Source organism: Nyctereutes procyonoides, unplaced genomic scaffold (assembly GCF_905146905.1).
Source record: "Nyctereutes procyonoides isolate TBG_1078 unplaced genomic scaffold, NYPRO_anot_genome, whole genome shotgun sequence".
Lineage (NCBI taxonomy): Eukaryota > Metazoa > Chordata > Mammalia > Carnivora > Canidae > Nyctereutes > Nyctereutes procyonoides.
This window is the reverse complement of record NW_026575126.1, coordinates 38051891-38069621: the sequence shown is the minus strand read 5'-3', so window position 1 is coordinate 38069621 and position 17731 is coordinate 38051891. Positions and strand designations below refer to the sequence as shown.

General features: G+C 66.7%; 2 protein-coding genes across 2 annotated transcripts; both read right to left on the bottom strand.

Annotated features, from left to right (window-relative positions):
- Positions 1-614: 614 nt before the first annotated feature.
- On the bottom strand, positions 615-5213 carry LOC129519823 (uncharacterized). The gene is made up of 5 exons (XM_055340657.1): positions 5019-5213; positions 3391-3510; positions 2410-2497; positions 1720-1961; positions 615-1273 (listed from the first exon to the last, which is right to left on the bottom strand). The coding sequence occupies exons 1-5, from the start codon at positions 5211-5213 to the stop codon at positions 1187-1189; spliced, it is 732 nt and encodes a 243-aa protein (XP_055196632.1). The 3' UTR covers positions 615-1186.
- A 65-nt stretch (positions 5214-5278) lies between these two features.
- Positions 5279-6540, bottom strand: SSTR5 (somatostatin receptor 5). Its single transcript, XM_055341038.1, has one exon. It carries the CDS (start codon positions 6504-6506, stop codon positions 5409-5411), a length of 1098 nt encoding a protein of 365 aa, XP_055197013.1. The 5' UTR covers positions 6507-6540; the 3' UTR covers positions 5279-5408.
- Positions 6541-17731: the final 11191 nt, after the last annotated feature.

Here is a 17731-nt window from a genome sequence, read left to right as displayed (position 1 = left end):
GAACGGGCGGGCGCAGCTGGGGCGGCCTCGGAGCGCAGGGGGTAGGGGTGGGGGGCGCCGGGAGCCCAGGGCCACGGAGCCTGTGCGGGGAGGCCTGGGCGGGGCGGCAGGGCCTCGGGGGGGTGGGGGCATGCCTAAGGGCCCTCGGGGACAGCAGCCGGAGGGCGCTGCCGGTGGATCCAGGCAAGAGGGCAGGGCCGGCACCCCTGCCTAACACACCCTCCAGGTCCACTTATTAAAAAAAAAACAAAACAAAACACAGAACAACCCAGAGCCATGGAACAGTCACCGTGTCCACAGTGAGAGGTGCAGCCGAGGGCTGGGCAGAGCCACAGGGCACCCCGGTGGGGGGACACTCGGGAAGTCGACAGGACATGAGCCCACGGGAACAGCAAGTGTGAGGCACCGGCCGTAGCGTGTGCACGCAGTGTGCCCGGGAGTGTGCGCAACGTGAGGTAAATCTGTTGGTTTCGTGGATTCCCATAAAAATACCCCTTTAAACAATTTAGGTAAAATGCATATAACATGAAATTCATCATTTTAAAGTGAATAACTCAGTGGCATTTTCATTTTGCACATTCACAGTGCAGGGCAACCGCCCCCTCTACCTCGTTCCAGAACCTTCTCGTCCCCCCCAGAGAGACCCCGACCCTTCCCTGGCCCCAGTGACCCCAGGTCTGCCCTCTGAGCCTGGGTCTGCCTCTGCTGGGCATTTCATAGAAACAGAATCACACGGTGCCGTGTGGCTCCTGTCTCCGAGCGGCACATGCCCCGGGCAGGTCCACGCGGTGGGGCATGTCTGGGCGTCACTCCTGTCATGTGGCAGGTCCTCAGCGTGTCCGTGCAAGGGTCTTTGGGCTGTCATGGATAGTGCTGCTGTTTGTGCGCCAAAACCACTGTTTCAGTTTGTAGAAGAGAAGTGTGAATGGACAGGGTTCTAGAGCATTCTGACCCCGCCTGTGAGACATCACAGCAGAGCCTACAGACACGGTGGTGAGCCCGGGGCACCCAGGTGGGGGGAGGGGGGACATGACACCCACGTGCCAGCGAGACAGGAGGCTGCGACGCCTCCACGGTCCATGCACCCTGAGCTACGCACACTTCAGGGGGAAGAGAGTCGCAGCAGCACGGCCATCAAACATCCGTGGGATGCGCCCCGACGTGGTGGCCAAGACGGGGAAGCCGCTCAGGTCATCCGTCCATGACGGAGCAATGAACAAAACGTGGTCCATCCACATGATGCAGGGTCATCGAGACCCTCCAGCGCGGGCTCCTGCAGGTGGAGCGTGAGAGAGGATGTCGTGTTCAGGGAGATGAGACATCGCAGGAAGACAACTGCGGCAGGTCCCCTTCTCCAAGCCCCCGGAGCTGTCAGGTCCCTGGAGACAGGAGGGCCGCGGAGGGGCCCGGGGACGGGGTGGAGGGCAGAGCTCCAGGTCGGGACGGTGGGGGAGCCCTGTGGACCATGGTGGTCCCGCTCCCACCCCAGTGGGATGGCACTGATGCCCCTGAGCCGCGCACCCACACACAGAAAGGGGCAGACGTCCCCCCACATGCCTTTCAGCACATTAAAATACATCGGAATGCCCAGGGGTGCTCCATGGGCTCAGGGCGTGATCCCGGGGTTCCGGGATCCAGTCCCACATCAGGCTCCTTGCGTGGAGCCTGCCTCTCTCTCTCTCCCTCATGAATAAATAAATAAAATCTTTAAAAGCCTACGTGAAAATATTTAGTGAACCTGTGGCTGGGGACCCCGGGTGGAAGCACGTCCCAAGCAGCCGGGGGACTGGCTGGCCCTGGGACGCGCAGTCGGCTGGCTGACTCCTTGGAGCAGGCAGGTGTGAGCAGGGCCTGGGCCGGGGCTGCCTCCCACTGCGGCATCTGCGCTCCAGGGGATCCAGGCGGCTCCAGGGGATCCAGGCGGCCCCAGGGGACACGGCGACAGGCCCTGTGTGCAGTGGCTGCGGAGGCCCCAGGGGTCAGCAGGCTGTCCCGTGACCCCGCCCCCGCCTCCTGCATCTCCAGTCCCCGGACCACCCGGCCTGGCTGCAGGGACCCCAGGGATGCCTGCTGGGCGCTGAGTGGGTGCGGAGGGAGACCTCACAGCACCGAGGGTGCCCAGGGACGGGGCTCCGGAGGCTAACAGGCCCCTCCCCGTGGCACCTCCAACCCAGGCCAGTAGGTCCTGTCATGCACATGGGCAGGGGCTGGGTGTCTCCCCCTGCCCCGCACCCCATGTCCAGGCCCAGCTTCACCCTGACCCCTGCCCGGCCGGGGGAGCCCAGTGGGGTACAGGAAGCCCCGGAGGGAGGCTCAGCCCGGCTCTCCTGGCCGCTGGCCCCAGCTGGAGCCCGTGGCCCCTGCATCAGGTGGTAACGCCCCCGCCACCCTGGGCTCCAGGGCTCTCACCTCCCGCCACGGGCCACGTCCGGTCACTGAGCCTTCTCGACGACCCAGTGTGGGGGGCGCCTGTTGCCCATGGACAGGGTAGACCTGCCTGGGGACATGGGGGCACAGTGGGCTGTCGAGCAGGGACCTCGCGCCCGTCCCCCCTGCTCCATCAGTTTCCTCTAACCTGAGGAGCAGCCCGTGGAGCCCTGACCAGGAGGACCGGAGCCCCAGGCCGGCCAGCGGGCACAGCACAGGTATGGGTGTGGGGGAGACGGGCCGACAGGGCCACGACCTGCACCCCGTGCTGGGACTGAGCGGGGCCCACGATACCCAGGGACCACGCACAGTGGTCAGGGCCGCGGGGGGCACAGGGCGTGCCGGGGGAGCCTGGGCCCTGGGAGGGAGGGGCACAAGCATCGCCCCGCTGCCCACCCAGCTTCGGGGGGGCAGCCTGGTTTCCCTGGAGGGCTGCCTCTCCCGGCTGCCCCGCCCTGCCAGGCAAACAGAGCCGGTGCCTCCCCCTCCCCGGAGGCAGCCTCACCCTGCCCCTGCAGGCCGGATTTCCTGAGCAAGGTCACTCTGGGAGCCATTGGAGCCCGGCAGCCAATAAAAGGCATCGATGCGGACAGAGAGCCCATAAAGCGGGTCACTCCACCGCAGCGTGTTTGCTCTGTGCCACCCCACCCCCACCCAGGCCTGGGGACACGGCCTGCAAGCCGCGTGGTGCCCGCAGCCGTCCCCCGCCTGTGCTGCCCAAGGGAGGCCAGTGGCTTGTCCAGGCTGTGCCCCAGGCCCCCGAGCCCGCTCACAGCTCCCGTCCCCCCCCCCGACAGGCGTTTGGGGGTGTCCGGGTCCTCCTGTCTCCTGCTCAGGGCCCCACCCGCACCCAAGGTGTCAGGGCCCGTCCACACTGGCCAAGCCCAATTCCCAGCGAGTGGCCAGACCCGGGATCCACAGAGACCCCCCATCAGGCCCCAGAAACACACACGAGACGCTCACCCCCGTGCTCGCCCACAGCCCACGGCAGCTGGCGCTCAGGGCGCTGCTGGCGCCTGTAGCACACGCGTGGGTGCACACGCTCGCACACACACGCGCCCGGCGCTCTTGGCCGGCACGGCCCTGGGGAGGAGCTCACGGTGTCAAATCAATTGGGAGAAATTGATTTGGGCGGAGATTTCCGAGCCATCTGCTCACTCCCCAAAGTCGCTCTGAGTGGATGCAGTTTGCATCCCAATCTCGGGGGAGGTGTACCCGGTAGCAGGTGAAGGAGCCTCAGTTTCCCCCCCGGGCACTCTCCCTCGCTGGGAGGGGGGCAGGAGGGCTCGATCACCAGCTCCAGCTGCCCCACCCCGGGAACTGAGCCAGGGGCAGTAGGGACAGCCCGTCCCCACGCCAGAGCCAGGGGCCCCAGCAAGCCTCCCCCCACCCCCCGCCCACAACCCTGGAAGGACCAGACTCCTCCCTGCAGCCTTCGAGGCCACACGTGACGCCAACTCCCAGAAAGCCCACCAGGCGGCCCACACCGGCCCCCCAGGCAATGCCTGGCTGCCCCTCAGACCCCCGCTGTCGCCTACGTGCCCTGGTTCCCAGGGCGGGCGGCTTGGCCATCCCAGCCCAGCCTCACCTGACCCACCAGCTCTGATTTGCAGCAGCTTCGATCGGCTCCAGGGACAATATTTGCTTTGGGAAAGAGTCAAACATTTATCCTCTAATTTATTCAGGAGATCGGGTTGTCAAACACAAGCGCCCTTGTTACGCCATCGTGTTTTCAGGCCTTGGCCTCTGTCCAGGGCCGTGCGAGGCCTGGGTCATGCTGACCGTGGAGGCCCCTGGCGCCCCCCGCCCCCTCTGGCCTCCTGCGGGCCGGAGGTCCTGCTCTGGGCAGACGCGGGGGCGTGAGCTGGGGCAACAGCAGGCACGCTGTCCAGACCAGCAGCGGGGTGGGTGCACGTGGGCCAAGCGAGCCCCCACATCTGGGTCCTCCTCCTTCCAGACCTGGAGAGAGCCCCAAGGCACAGGGGACCCCAGCAGGTGGGGCGGTGGGAGGCGCTGGCGCTCCCGGGGCGGGAGGCTGGGCCTGGCATTCGCTGGCATTGAGTGCCCCGGACGGCGCTGCCTTCCTAGGGCTGCTATTGCGTTGGGAGCCGCTCCCTCTGCTCTGTCTCCCGCCCTTGCCAGGCCAGAGCCCCCGGCGGAAGCAGAAGAGGGGGCTGTAGGGGCCTGGCCCTCCCCAGGGCGGCCTCTCCGAGGCCCTAGGACCCCCTGCCAGGGCCCCCTGGACACCTGTGTCCCCCGGACCCCAAGGCCTGGGGAGCCGACTCTCCACCCCTGATTCAGCCACTTTGCCGGCGGCCCCCCCAACCCACGCCCACCAGGGAGCCCTCGGCGTCCGGCCCACCCCTCGTTGCCCCCTCAGCCCTGACTGTGGCAGCGGTGGGGGTGGGCAGCGGGTGGCTGGGGTCTCCATGGTAACGGAGTTCTGCAGCCCCAGACGTCCGCCCTGGGATCCCCGCCCGCCCACAGCCTTGCCCCTTCACACCGGCCAGCTCCCGCCATCGGCTCCAGGTCCTGGGAGCACAGGGGGCAAGGCCGGAGCCCCGTGCGGTCAGCTATTGTCACGGACTCACACTGGACTGGGCCACGCAGGGCGGATGTGAGGAGGCACTGGGACCGGAGGGCAGAGTCAGGGCAGGCGGCACCAGCTCACACCAGCGGTCACTCCCCGGCCTGGCCAGCTGGCACAGGCTGGGGGCAGGGTAGCAGGACGCCAACGCCCTGAGCCCCGCCCGGGACACCCGTCCTCTCCCGCCCACTCCCTCCATCCCCGAAGCCAGCCTCCGCGGCGAGAACAGGCAGGTGGCAGAGACAGCCTGTCACTGCAGGGCCACCCACGGCCTCGGCCCAGACAACTGGTCCTCACACCCCACGGAGCAGCCAGGACGCGGCAGGGGGGCACCTCGGCGGGCGATCCGGACCGAGCCGGGCAGGGGCCACCCGGGGCCAGGCGCCCACGGCCCTCACAGCCGGCTGGTCTGCATGAGCCCGTTGGCCTCGGAGCCGCGTGCGGGCAGCATGGCTTCCTGCAGCCGGCTGCTCTTGTCGGGCTGTGGCTCTGTGGCCTCTGCGTCCTCGGCGCCGTAGCCCTTGCGGAGGCACAGAACCTTCCGGAAGCTCTGACGGAAGTTGTCGGAGAGGAAGCCATAGAGCACAGGGTTGGCGCAGCTGTTGGCGTAGGACAGGATGACCACGAAGAAGTAGGCGCTGGCAGAGGCGGGCTCCTCGGGCAGGACGAAGGCCAGGTTGACGATGTTGACGATGAAGAAGGGCAGCCAGCAGCCCACAAACACCACCACCACCACCACCACCATGCGGGTCACCTTGCGCTCCGAGCGCCGCCGCGTGGCACCCACGCGCACGCCAGACGCCTTCACCTTGACCACGATGAGCAGGTAACAGAGGCAGATGACTAGCAGTGGCCCAAAGAAGCCCAGCACGGACGTGTAGATGATGAACACGGCGCCCCACAGGCCCACGGGCTCGGGCCAGCTGAGGTTGCAGGTGTTCCAGCCCTCCTGGATGTCTGCAAAGACCACCAGCGGCAGGGACATGAGCAGCGAGAAGGCCCAGACGGCAGCGCTGGCCAGCTTGGCCACCCTGGGGCGGCGCCAGCGGGTGGAGCGGATGGGGTGGACCACGGCCAGGTAGCGGTCCACGCTCATGACCGTCAGGCAGAAGATGCTGGTGAACTGGTTGATGCCGTCCAGCGTCATGACCAGGCGGCACAGGACGGGGCCGAAGGGCCAGTAGGAGACGGCGTTCTGTGTGGCCAGGAAGGGCAGCCCCAGCATGAGCAGCACATCGGCCACGGCCAGGTTGAGGATGTAGATGTTGGTGACCGTCTTCATCTTGGCATGCCGCAGCACCACGTAGATGACCAGCGCGTTGCCGCCCAGCCCCGCCGCACACACCAGCAGGTACAGCACGGGCACCACCACTGCTCGGGCCCCTGGCGAGGGCGCCAGCCCCTCCTGCGTCCTGTTGTCACCGCCGCCGCCAGGGGCCGCCAAGGAGGCGTTCCAGCCGGCCAGCGTGGGCGCCGGGAACAGGGGCTCCATCGCGGCCGCTGCGGGCCGGGCAGGGCGGGCACAGGTGCGGCTCGTCCTCTCTGCAGAGAAAAGGGAGGACGGGAGCAGTTAACGGGCCAGGGTGCTTCCTCCCCGCGGCCCCGCCCGCCCCAGGAAGGCACGGGATCGCCCCACAGCGGATAAACACGATTACTCATGTCCAGCTTGGCCGGGAGTCACATTAAGCAAATTGTTTGGAAAACAAGCGCAGAGAGGAAGGAGCAGAGAGACAGCGCCGTATCCTCCGTGGGTCCCCCGATGGTGTCCCTATGGCCCCGGCTGCTCCAGCACGGCCCCCGCCCAGCCTCCACCTGCCTTGGCCACCAGGGTCTCCTCTGAGGGCCTCGGGGTGTCATCGCCAGGGCGGGTGGGGAAGGAGGGGGTGGTGATAGGAAGTCAGGACAGCGGCCCACCCGCCAAGCCCCCCTCACCTCCCCGGACGCGCAGGTACACCTGCCGAGCCTCACTGTCCCGGGGGCCTCCTGGAACCCGGGTAGCGTGCCAGGCCTTCCGCACGGCTGAGGAGCCACACTCAGGCTGCCCGGGCCCTGCCAGTGTCCACCAGGCTCTCAGGAGCACCGTCCCCGGAGAGCCCCGCAGAGCCCACAGATGCCCGGGGGACTTGCTTCCCGGCTCCCAGAGCAGCCGCTACAGGACCTGGATGTGGGAAACAGCTCGGGGTCCAGCCACCACACCCGCAAGGGCCCGCTCCGGCGAGCACAGGGGGGCCACCCGTCACCTCTGCAGCCCAGGCAGATGGCGGTCCTCCACGCAAGCCGTAAGCCAGCATCGGACACACAGGACACACAGAAAGACGCCTGGGCTGCCGGCCAGGAGGAAACGCGCGTGGGGGCGGGAGGCTGGCTACCGGGGAGGGGCGTGTGCGGGTTTTCGTGGAGAAAGAGCAGAGAACATTAACCTCCTCAGGTCAAGGTCATGGGCACATGTGTCCCCTTACGCAGCATCAGTACTTCTCCGCATGTCTGAGAAGGTTCATGCAAGTGATGATGCTCAGGAGAAGACAAGCATCTCGGAAGCCGAGAGGGAGAGGACGGGGCTGGAGCCTCGGTGGGCATGTGGCACAGGGGACCCCTGAGCTCCGCCTGGCTGGCCCCCGGGCACGTCGGAGCGGAGCGCACCCCCAGTGGCTACCGGTCAGGACCCAGGAGATGAGCGGGGGCGGGGGGGGGGAGGCGACCCAGAATAAGGGATGGTGAGAAGGTCAGAGCCCTCGGCTCCCCTGGGCAGACGCTCTCCGACCGCTCAGGCCACTCAGTGATGGGACACTAGGAGATGCGACCCAGGGCACCAGCGATGGGGAGGTGGGTCAGTGGCTACAGCTCATTCCTACTTGTAATAGGAATCGACAAGTATGTTTAAGATCTATTTAAATAAATATGTTTAAAAATAAATAAATATGTTTAGGATCCTCAATAAGGCATGGATAAAAATATTATGATATAAATTTGGCTGCCTAAGGAGTAAAATGAACAAGCGTGTATTTTTGAAAGTTACAACTCTTGGGTGTGAAAAATTCTTTAGACTTAAAATAAATCCAAAAAAATCAGAATCAACTTGGGTCTGGATACAGCTGAAGAGAGAATCGGGGAATGGGAGCGGGGCTGAGGCGCCCCCGGAGCGCGGCACGCTGAGGACAGGGCACAGGCATGGGGGATGCTGGGCTGGCAGCCGCCGAGCAGCTCTGGGGGCGAGTCCACGTGACCGCGTCAGGGTCCCCGTTGAGAACATCTAGGGTGAGGAGAAAACCCTCCAGGATGGCAGCAGGGGACAAGACGGAAACCCAGGCTGACCCTGGACCAGGATGTCAGAAGCCCGTTTGTCTGGACGCCAGGCAGTGGGGACAAAGGCCGGCAGGCTGGGGCCGCAGGTGGGGGGATGAGGGAGACATACCCCGCAGTGCGGGGCATTTGCCCAGAGCCCCCGTGTTACCTGGTGACCCGAGGCCAGGTGAGTGCTGGGGATCCAGCAGGGCACGGCATGACCTCTGGGGACCACGGCATTTGCAGACAAACCAAGGGTTGGAATCCTCGTGGGCTGGGGTCCACTGGCCAGTGGGGGGGCCTTCTGGGGCCGCAGGCTCACTCCACAGGCGGGGATCCGCGTGCTCGGCTCTGTGCCCAGGCCCCTGCTCACGCGTGCAGGGAAAGTACGCACGAAGGGGCTCTCAGCTCCCTCTGCTGGGACCCCAGGGTGCTGGGTGGGGAAGAGGCAGCAGCAGCAGCCCCCCGAGGCAGGAGTGCACCAGGGAGGACGGGCCGTCAGCTCAGACGCATCCCCTGGGTCCCCGACATGGGCAGCTGAAAGGGAGTTTGACCCTAAGAAGGCTGCTCCGGGCTCCTGAGTCCAGATCCCAGGCACCCTGCAACCTCCCAAACACCCCAATTCCTCCGACTGCACAGCAGTAAAGAAAATTAGGCCGCTCTGGTTCTGCCTGCCTCCGGGAACATAATTCTACAGGAGCCATTATTCAGAAGCGGCAATCTTCTTAGTCACAGAAATTACACTCGTGGAAAATTGTCCCTGGGGCCCTTTCTCCCGCAGTGGGGGGTTTAGCGGGTGGTGGTGGGGCTGTGGAACGGGCCGCTGGCCACCCAGAGCTCCCCACCGGGCAGGGCCGCCCGCCCACTGACGCCGCGCAGGGAGCGACCACCGCCCGCCCCAGCCCTGGGCCCTCGTCTGAGCCCCCGCAAATGCTAAGTCGATGATCACGCGAAATAAGCTCAGGTACACGCCGAGGCACACGGGGCCTGCCAGACGTTGGCCCCAAACAGCCAGATCTCCTCCCTGGTGTCAGAAAGGGTGCCTGCCCTGGGCCCCAAGGGGGAGGGGGCCAGAGGCTTCCCAGGGGCTTGGGGTCAGGGAGGGCCTCAGTGCCCCGTGCTGCCCAGCCTCTCCCAGATTGGCCCCTCTGGAGGGCCTGCGTCCTCCATGGGGCAGCGGTGGCTCCGAGTGGCTCGGTGCTCCCCAGGTCCACACCTCACCTGGGACTCCCTTCCACCTGTATAGGTCAGGGGCAAATGCCTGCGGTCAGACCCCAGGGCTCCAACGCCCTCAGATCCAGGCCTGCCTCCCCCTCCCCCAGGAGAGTGCCTGGCTCCCCAGCCACTGGCGACCTCTCACCCTTCCCCCAAACATGCCCCAGGGCCCTACTGCTATGGTCAGGGAGGTGTCCCTCCTCCACCAGGGGAGGGGGTGCAGGTGGCCCACAGGAGGCTGGGACAGGAGCCTCCTCCTCAGGGTCCCGGCAGGGGCTCCACGCCCTGCAAGACGTTTCCAAGGCCGTGTCCGCCACCAGCAGAACTTTCTGGGAAATCTGGGTCATTTTACCAGGAACCCACCCGCGGGAGGTCACTGTCATTGATGCTATCAACCGCCTTCCCCTTGAGGCTCCCCAGTCCTCCCTCCAAGGGGCGACCGCCCCCAGGAACCTGTTCTCTTCAGAAGAGGGTCAGCAGCAGCCAGAACTGCCTCAAACTTTGGCATGCTGGGGTTCCCGGTGCCCTCGGTCAGGACCCCAGGTTAGCCTGCAGGCCTGGGACACCGTGCGGGGCAGGTGGGAGGCTGAGGGAGCCACCGGCGCAGCAGGTGAACTCTGTGGCTGGCCTCCCTTCTGGGGAGCGACCTCGGGGGCTCCCCACGGCGGCTGGCAGGCCTGCAGATTGGGGGCTCCGTTCCTAGGACCCCAGGGACTTCCACCTGGCCATGGGCACTTGCCCCCAGCCTGGGCAGCCCCTGCCTCGTCTGCTCCTTCCCGCCCGCGCTCCCCCCCTCCCCCCCGCCACGGTCTCCGCGAACCCACCCCGGGCGCAGCGCACCCTGCGCCAGCCTCAGGGGGGTCTGGGCGCCCAGCCCGGGGAGGTCGGGCGGGGGGCGCGGGGCGCAGCTTCGGTGGACCCTGGCGCCCCGGGCCCTGCAGGGGTGGGGGAAGCCGGGGCGAGGGAGGATGCGCGCTCAGGGCGGCGGCAGGGAGCCCTCGGGTCGCGCGGACCCTTGGCGCAGGGTGGGGAGGTCCCCCGGACCCCGCCCGCGCCCGCGGAGACCCGGGATCGCGGCCCCCAGCGCAGGACAGGGGCGGGCGGGCGCGGCACTCACCGGGACGCCGGCGGGGAGCGGGGCCGCGGCTGTGCTGCTCCCGGCTCCGCGCTCGGGGCTCGGGGCGCCGGGGAGGCGGGGCGAGCGCGGGGGCGGGGCGGGGCGGGCGCTCAGCTGTTCCCGGCCTTCCCGCCCCCAGGGCTGCGGGCCCCCATCCTGGCCTGGCTGGGAGCTCGGTCGGGGCCCAGCAGGGGCGGAGGGGGGAGCGCCCTCCTGGAAGCCTCCCTGGGGCGGGAGCGCGGGGCCGCGGTGCAGGCGCGCTGGCCCAGGGTTCTGGGCATCCCCGGTGAGGCCTGCACGCCAACCCCTTAGCAGGGATCAGAACAGGTGCCAGGAGGTCCCGCTCGCAGGGTCCTGGCCTGGGGGGCCGCGGTCCTGAGATCTGCAGGCCCCGCACGTTCGGGGTACCTGCTGCTGCTGCTGGTCTGCTTGGCCTCACCGAGCTACTGACTAACTGGAAGTGTGGGCACCTGCACCCTGCGAGGGGGGTCCCAACACTCCCCACGCCAGGAAGCGGCCCCAGCGCCCCGAACCTGACCCCATCTCGGGGAGGTGGATCCTGCAATACGCCTGGGCCCCTGCAGCCCGGCTCCCCACCCAGGACCCATGCCGGCCTCCCACGGCAGCTGCCCTCCAGCCTGCCCAGGGGAGGCTGCTCTGTCCCGTGTGCTGCAGGGAACCACAGCCGCAGGAGGCCGGGGGTCCTGGCCACCCGGACCTGCTCAATGCCTGCCCGAAGTGGAGGCCCCGGGGTCTGCCTGGGCCAGTTCGGGGGGCCCCGTGGGGGGGATGTGGTGGCGAGCTAGGGCCGGGTTGCATGCCCTCCTGGGCTTGCCAGCCAGGGAGGCAGACCACGGAACACAGGTGTGTGGCCCGTTGCAAATGCGCAGCTTCACGAAAACCCTCTGAGTTGCTTAGGTCCCACCCCCCCAAGCCATCCCCACCCCCCCACCCCCCGGCTGCCCAGCCTGCAGAGGACACTGATGGCGCTGCCAGCCAAACGCCGGGGCCTGGCCCGTGAGCTCCGACAGGGGCAGAGAGGTGGTCATGCGAGTGCTCTTAAATCATAGTACCGTGTGGAAAGAAGCAGGGTGCGAGGAGGAGACAGTAGTGGGGACAGGAAGGCTGGGGACAGCCTCTGTGAGGAGCGGCCCGACTCGGGGGAGGAACAGCCTCAGATGCAGGGAACGGCAGATGCAGAGGCCCCGTGGCAGGAGCCAATGTGGCACACTCCTGTGGCTGGACAGGTGAGCAATGGGGCCGTGGTGGGGAAGAGGCCAAAGTGTCAGGGCCAGGCCACAGCAAGGGGTGTGATCCAATGCCGAGAGGGACAGGAAGGGCCTTGGGGATCTGAGCGTGGTGGGTTTGTGCCCAGAGGACATGTGCAGGGGCGCTGCAGCCTGGATGGCTAGCTTCGTCCTCCACGTGCACAGAGCTCAGGGCATGTCTGGGTCACGGCCCACGGAGGGCAGTGGCAGTGCCCCAGGTAAGGTTGGGGTCTCCTTGTGGTCACCTGTGAGCCATGTCCTGTGAGTTCCGGCTCCTCGAGCTCACGCCATCTTGCCCCAGCAGGTCCTATTCCCTGCACCTTCCCTGGGCTCTGCTCTGCACGCCCCCCTGCTCCTGCTCTGTGCACCCCCCACTCCTGCCCAGACCCGGGCCAGGCCCAGGTGCCCGGTGGGTGTAGGCGTTGGAGGCCGGGTCCCAGGGCCCCTCCCATAACCTGCCTTCCCACCTTCTCTGGAGATACCTGGGCTCACCTGCCCAGCCTGCCACCGCCACTTCTCCAGGCAGGTCCCCTGAGAACCCCTCCCGCCCGCCCCCACCTGCCTGCCCCCCTTCACCCCTTCCCACTCTCCTCACGGTTCTCATCTCAGCCGAGGGCTGTTGCCAGCTCCTGCCTCAGTCAGACCCTAAGCTCAAGGGGCCCCCAAAAGTTCTGGGGCTCCCCAGGCAGCTTCCTGGATCTCAGGGGGTGCAGAGTCCCGTGTGGGAGTCCGGGCCTGGTGCATGACGGGGACCTGCCCTGTGGGTGGGTGGTTGGGTGGGTGCTTGGTCCAGTTTGGCCAGAATGGGGCTGGGACGCCTAGGACAGCTGGCACCCAGGTGGGCTCACCTGCGAGCTGCTGGGGGAGGAATGAAGGTGTCCAGACTGGGGACCGTCCACCCTCCCGCTCCTGTTGCCCCGTCTCCTGGCACAAGGCCCCGGGAGGAGCAGGTGAGGGGACATCTGGGTACACTGTGCAGAGGTCATGCCAGCACTGGGAGAAGGCCAAGGATTAGTGGCAGCTCGGAGCCATGGCAACAGGACAGCGGCCCCAAGGTCTCCCCAGGGACTGTCCCCGACCCCTCCAGGGGGACCCCCGTCCTAGCTGGAGCTCCACTGTGGCCCATGACCCCCACATCCCTGTCCGGAGGCCAAGGCCTGTGGTCACGGGACGCTAAGTCCATGCCCCCTCCCCTGGCAGCCACGCTGGCCCCTGCCTGTGCCACGGGTGCGGAGGCTCCGTGTGATTATTCACCAGCCCCGGAGACTGGCTGGTTCACCTGGAGACACCCTGGAGGCCCCTGTGTGTGTCCCCAGGAGAGTCCCTGGGCTGGGGCGGGCCCTGGGGAGGCGGGCGGCGGGTGTCTCTGTCCTCTGGCCAGACGGGCCCTCGCTCGGCGTCTTGGAGGCCTCTCTCCCCCGTCTCCCTGCTCAGCCCCAGCTAATTAGCCCTTCTGCTCAGATGCCCCTTCCTCCAGGCAGCTCCCCTGGCTGCTCCACACGGGCTCTTGGTCGCTCTGCCGCCCGCTGCTCCCAGACCTCTTCCCCCTCGGGGTGTCTATCCTCATTGCAGACATTGTAGATGCTGGGGGAGCGAGTCTGCCTGCCACCGCCCCGGAGAAGCCTCTCAGGATGACGCAGCAGCCCCACTCTTGCCAAAGACTCCCCATAAGGAGAGGCTGCCTCCCCTGCTCCGGCTGCGCAGTGGCCGAGTGGCCGCAGGTCCCTGGGATGTGGGCTCAGCCTGGGCAGGGGGAGCAGCTAAGGCCGCCCCGCAGTGATGTGGCCATTCCCGGGCCGCCCTGCCCGCCTGCCCGACTACGGGTCCCGGGTGGGGGCACTGGCACGGGGGGCGGCGGGCAGGGTCAGCTCTGGCTGCGCGCAGGGTGTGAAGGCAGGTGGCAAGAGGGAAGACAAGGCTGTAAGCTGCCCACATGAGCCAGGGCGGGAAGTGGGGAGAGTCACCCCCCAGCTCACCCAAGGCGCCGCTGACCTGCCCTGAGCCGCGAGCTGCTCCGGGGGCTGGACTCTGGAGGGAGCAGAGACGGTGGCGCCTTCCTGGAGCGCACCAGCCCCGCCCGATGCCAGCACCATTAGCCTTCCTCACTGCCGGCCAGGGCGGTGCAGGGACGTGGGGGTGACTTGAGGCTTGGAGCCCCGGTGACAAGGACAAGGATAGACCACACACCCCGACTGGGGAAGAGGCCAAGAGGCCTCATGGGTCCGGAACATCCCATGTGGCCAAGCACAACTGTGGGTCTCTGCATAGAGCAGTGGAGTTGGGTGGACCTTGGGGCCCCAAGTGGGTTGGTGGGTCTGGATGGGCGTCCACCAGGGTCAGGGACAGGAAACACCGAAGGAGATGGGCAGGGGGAGCAGCTGGCCGGCGGGACCCTGCTCCCGCGGACCTGGGGGTGACCTGCTGGGGACGAGAGTGGACACCGGATGCTCAGTCACACAGCTCTGACCCACAGCGTGCCCAAGGCAGCCCAAGCACGCCCCTGCGCAGGCTGGTACGGTCGGCCACCACAGCTACCTGGCGCCGTCCCTCCTCTGCCAACCCTGTGCTCCCCAGCCCCGTGACCTGGGGTCGGCGCCCCAGCCTTCACCACAACTCACCTGCACAGGGTGAGCCGAGGGTGTTGGGAGTAGAAGGTGGTAGCAGAGACAGGTAGCTTGTCGCACGCCGCACGTGGCCCACTAATCCCCCAGAACCCTGTGCTTGGGTGGATCCACATCTGCTTCATCATTTATCTTCAAACCGGCATTTTACTGAGTGACCTCGGGGAGCAGTGCCTGGGGGCTGGGGGGACGCAGGCGGCAGGTGTGTCCACCTGGCCCCGTGTGCGTGTCGCCTCCATGATGCCCCTGAGCGTGCAGGGTGAACCCGGCCAGCAGGAGCTCGAGAGACCCAGAGCTGGCATCGGGCCTCCCCCCACAGCCGCCGTCACCAGGGGCCCCCGATGGGAGGCTTTGCACAAGCAAGGATGTGCCCTCTTGTGACCGGAGACCAGAAGAGTGAAATCCAGGGGTCAGCTTGTGTGGCTGGGGCGATCCTGGGCATCCCTGTCTGTCTGCACCCCCTCCTCTTCGGGTCGCCAGCCTGGGTGCAGGCCCGCCTCAACCTGGGGTCATTTCACCCAAAGATCCCTAATTACATCCGCACAGGTCATGATGTGAAGTTCCAGGTGGATGTAAATGTGGGGGCTACTTCCCCCCATGCAAGGTGAGCGTGCGAGGTGCATGAGTGGGCGAGCGCAGAGGGCGGCCAGCAGCCAGCTGGGGCCAGAGGCGTGCGGGACGTGGGGAGAGGGCAGCGGTGCTCGGAGGCACACACGTGGCCGGGACTCCATGGTGCCCCTTCTTCCTCGGGTAACTTCATGCGAGCCAGCCGCAGGGACGTGGTGACGCAGCAGAGGGACACAGAGCGCCCGCAGCCTCCCCACCCGACCGCAGACTGGAGCAGGTGCGTGGGCCGCGGGGTCAGCACAGAACACAGGGGTGCACGGGGCAAGCCAGGTGATGTCGCTGAGCAGGGGGAGGCTCTCGCAGCCGTGCTGGCAGGTGACCCCACACAGTAGACACGTGAACACCGAAATTCATGCCAACAATTTACGTCTTTAATTTCTCCTTAGTTAGATCAACATCAAGTGACTGGATGGAAACATGGCAGCAGGACGGCAGCTCTCTGTGCAACATCCCTCCTTGCCCTTGAGGACAACGCAGAGCCGCCTGGGGGCGCTTCTGAGCTGGTGGTGGCCTCTGTGGCCTGAGGCAGTCAGGAGGCAGCCCGGGTGACGCGGTGGCACTTGGCGGGTGGCGACGAGGTGTCCATTATGGGTCTAGGGCTGGGGTGACAGGTGTCCTTGGCCCCAGGGGAGGCAGGGCCTGCAGGGGACGGGTGCTGGGGTGGGGCCCCCACAGACACCTGCGTGGCCAGCCGCGGTGGCCGGGGGCACGGGAACGGGGCAGACGGCGCCGTGGACCCCTACGCCTCCCCCGCATGCACACACATGCTCTTCGCACGGACGTCTCACCTTCTCGTGCTAACGTCCGCCGTCCCTGACTCACGATGGCGGGTGACACATCATGTTATTATTCACGGAAGCCCAGAGTCTCCACCAGGGTGCGTGCCTGGTGCTGGGCGCGCTGCAGCGTGGACGGTCGTGCGATGACACGTATCCGCCACCGTCGCGTCGGCTGAGTAGGGTCACCCTCCTGCACACCCTGTACTTGGCCTGCTCACCCCCCCCACCCCACCCCAGGCAACTGCATTTGTCTCCCCCCCCACCCCCACCCCCGGTCGCTTTTGCCTTTTCCGGAATGTTCTGTGGTTGGAATCACACAACGTGTGCCTTTTCTCAGTGGCTTCCTTCACGTGGTAGCAGAAGGTCCCTCCATGTCTCCGCGCTGCTTCTGGGTGGTTCATGAGCGCAGGTGGCGCTCTGTGGTGCGGACGGACTCCGTTCCTTCATGCGCTCGCCTGTCCCGACCACGTGTAAAGGCAGGTCACGCGCCCATATGTGCTTTCCCTGCTGCCCGGGCCGCCCCGCCCGCACAGGTCTCGGGCCACCCCTCCGAGCAAGGATGTCTCTCAGGGCCTGGCCCCTCTCACCCAGGCCTGGCGGGGGGCGGGCACACGCCACGGTCGCATCTAGTGTCAGGCAGTCAGAGGGGTCTCGCCTGACGGATGCCGGTCCCCGAACCCAAAGGACAAATATGTCAACGCTCTGGGCCATAGGGCCCTGCCGCCTCCTCCAGGAAGCCCCCCTCCTCAGAGTTCTGCGGCCATTACGGGCTCTCCGATGTCCCAGGACCTGGCGAAATTGTCCCGCCCTGGAATTCACGTCCACGCAGACCCACAGAGGGTGCCCTGTTTGTGAATGGGGTCTCTGTGTTTGCAGCTGGTGAAGCAGCCGGAGGGGAGGCCACGCTGGCTGATAACTGCACCAAATGCAATGACAAGCGTCCTTAGCAGAGACCCAGACACACGAAGGGAGGCCGGTGGGGACAGAGGCGGAGACCGCAGGGACGAAGGGCCAGAAGCCCGGGTCGTCTGGAGCCACCCAGGGCGGGCGGAGGCAGGAGGGGGCGTCCCCAGGTCGCCGGAGCCCGGATTTCTGCTGCTGGAGCCGCTGGTTTGTGACAATGTGATACGGTGGCCCCAGGACAGGACCACAGGCTTCGTCCCTACAGCGCCCGCCTGCCCTGGGCCCTGGGGCCCCTCACCCCCCGCTGACCCCACACGCCTGCCCTGGGCCCTGGCCTCCCCGCTGAGACCTCGCGGGTGGTGACCCACAGCTGAGGCCTGCCTGCCACCACCCCCCCCCCCAGCGCCAGCTCCTGGCGTGGACAGTGGACGGTGGATGGGAGGGCCGTCCCCGCCCCTGCGCCCAGGCAGGGAAAGGCACCCCCCCATACCAGGTGCATCGCCCCTTTCCGTGGTACCGGGTCTTGACGTGGACACGCGCGAAGCCCCTTTGACTTGCTTGGCGTGCCACTCAGAGGCAAGCCTTCGATTTATTCACATCAGTCAACTCTGACATTGATGAAAAAAGTTCATTTTGCGCATCGGACGGCAACGGGAACCGTGTTTTCTAACGTGTTAGAATTCGGTGACTCACAGACCCGCTCCACCGCATTTACATCTGAAAGCCCAGCAGCACTTGGAGCGGTCCCCACAGAGGAGTCACTAATCTGTCAGCAGGAAGCAGGGCGGTCGCAGGGCCTGACCCCCTGTGGGCGCTCCTGTGGGCAGCTGAGGCTTCCTGAAGGAATTCTCTCCTCAAGGCAGCCCCGCATCCAAGGCCAGCCATGGGGATGCGGCTGTGGGGAC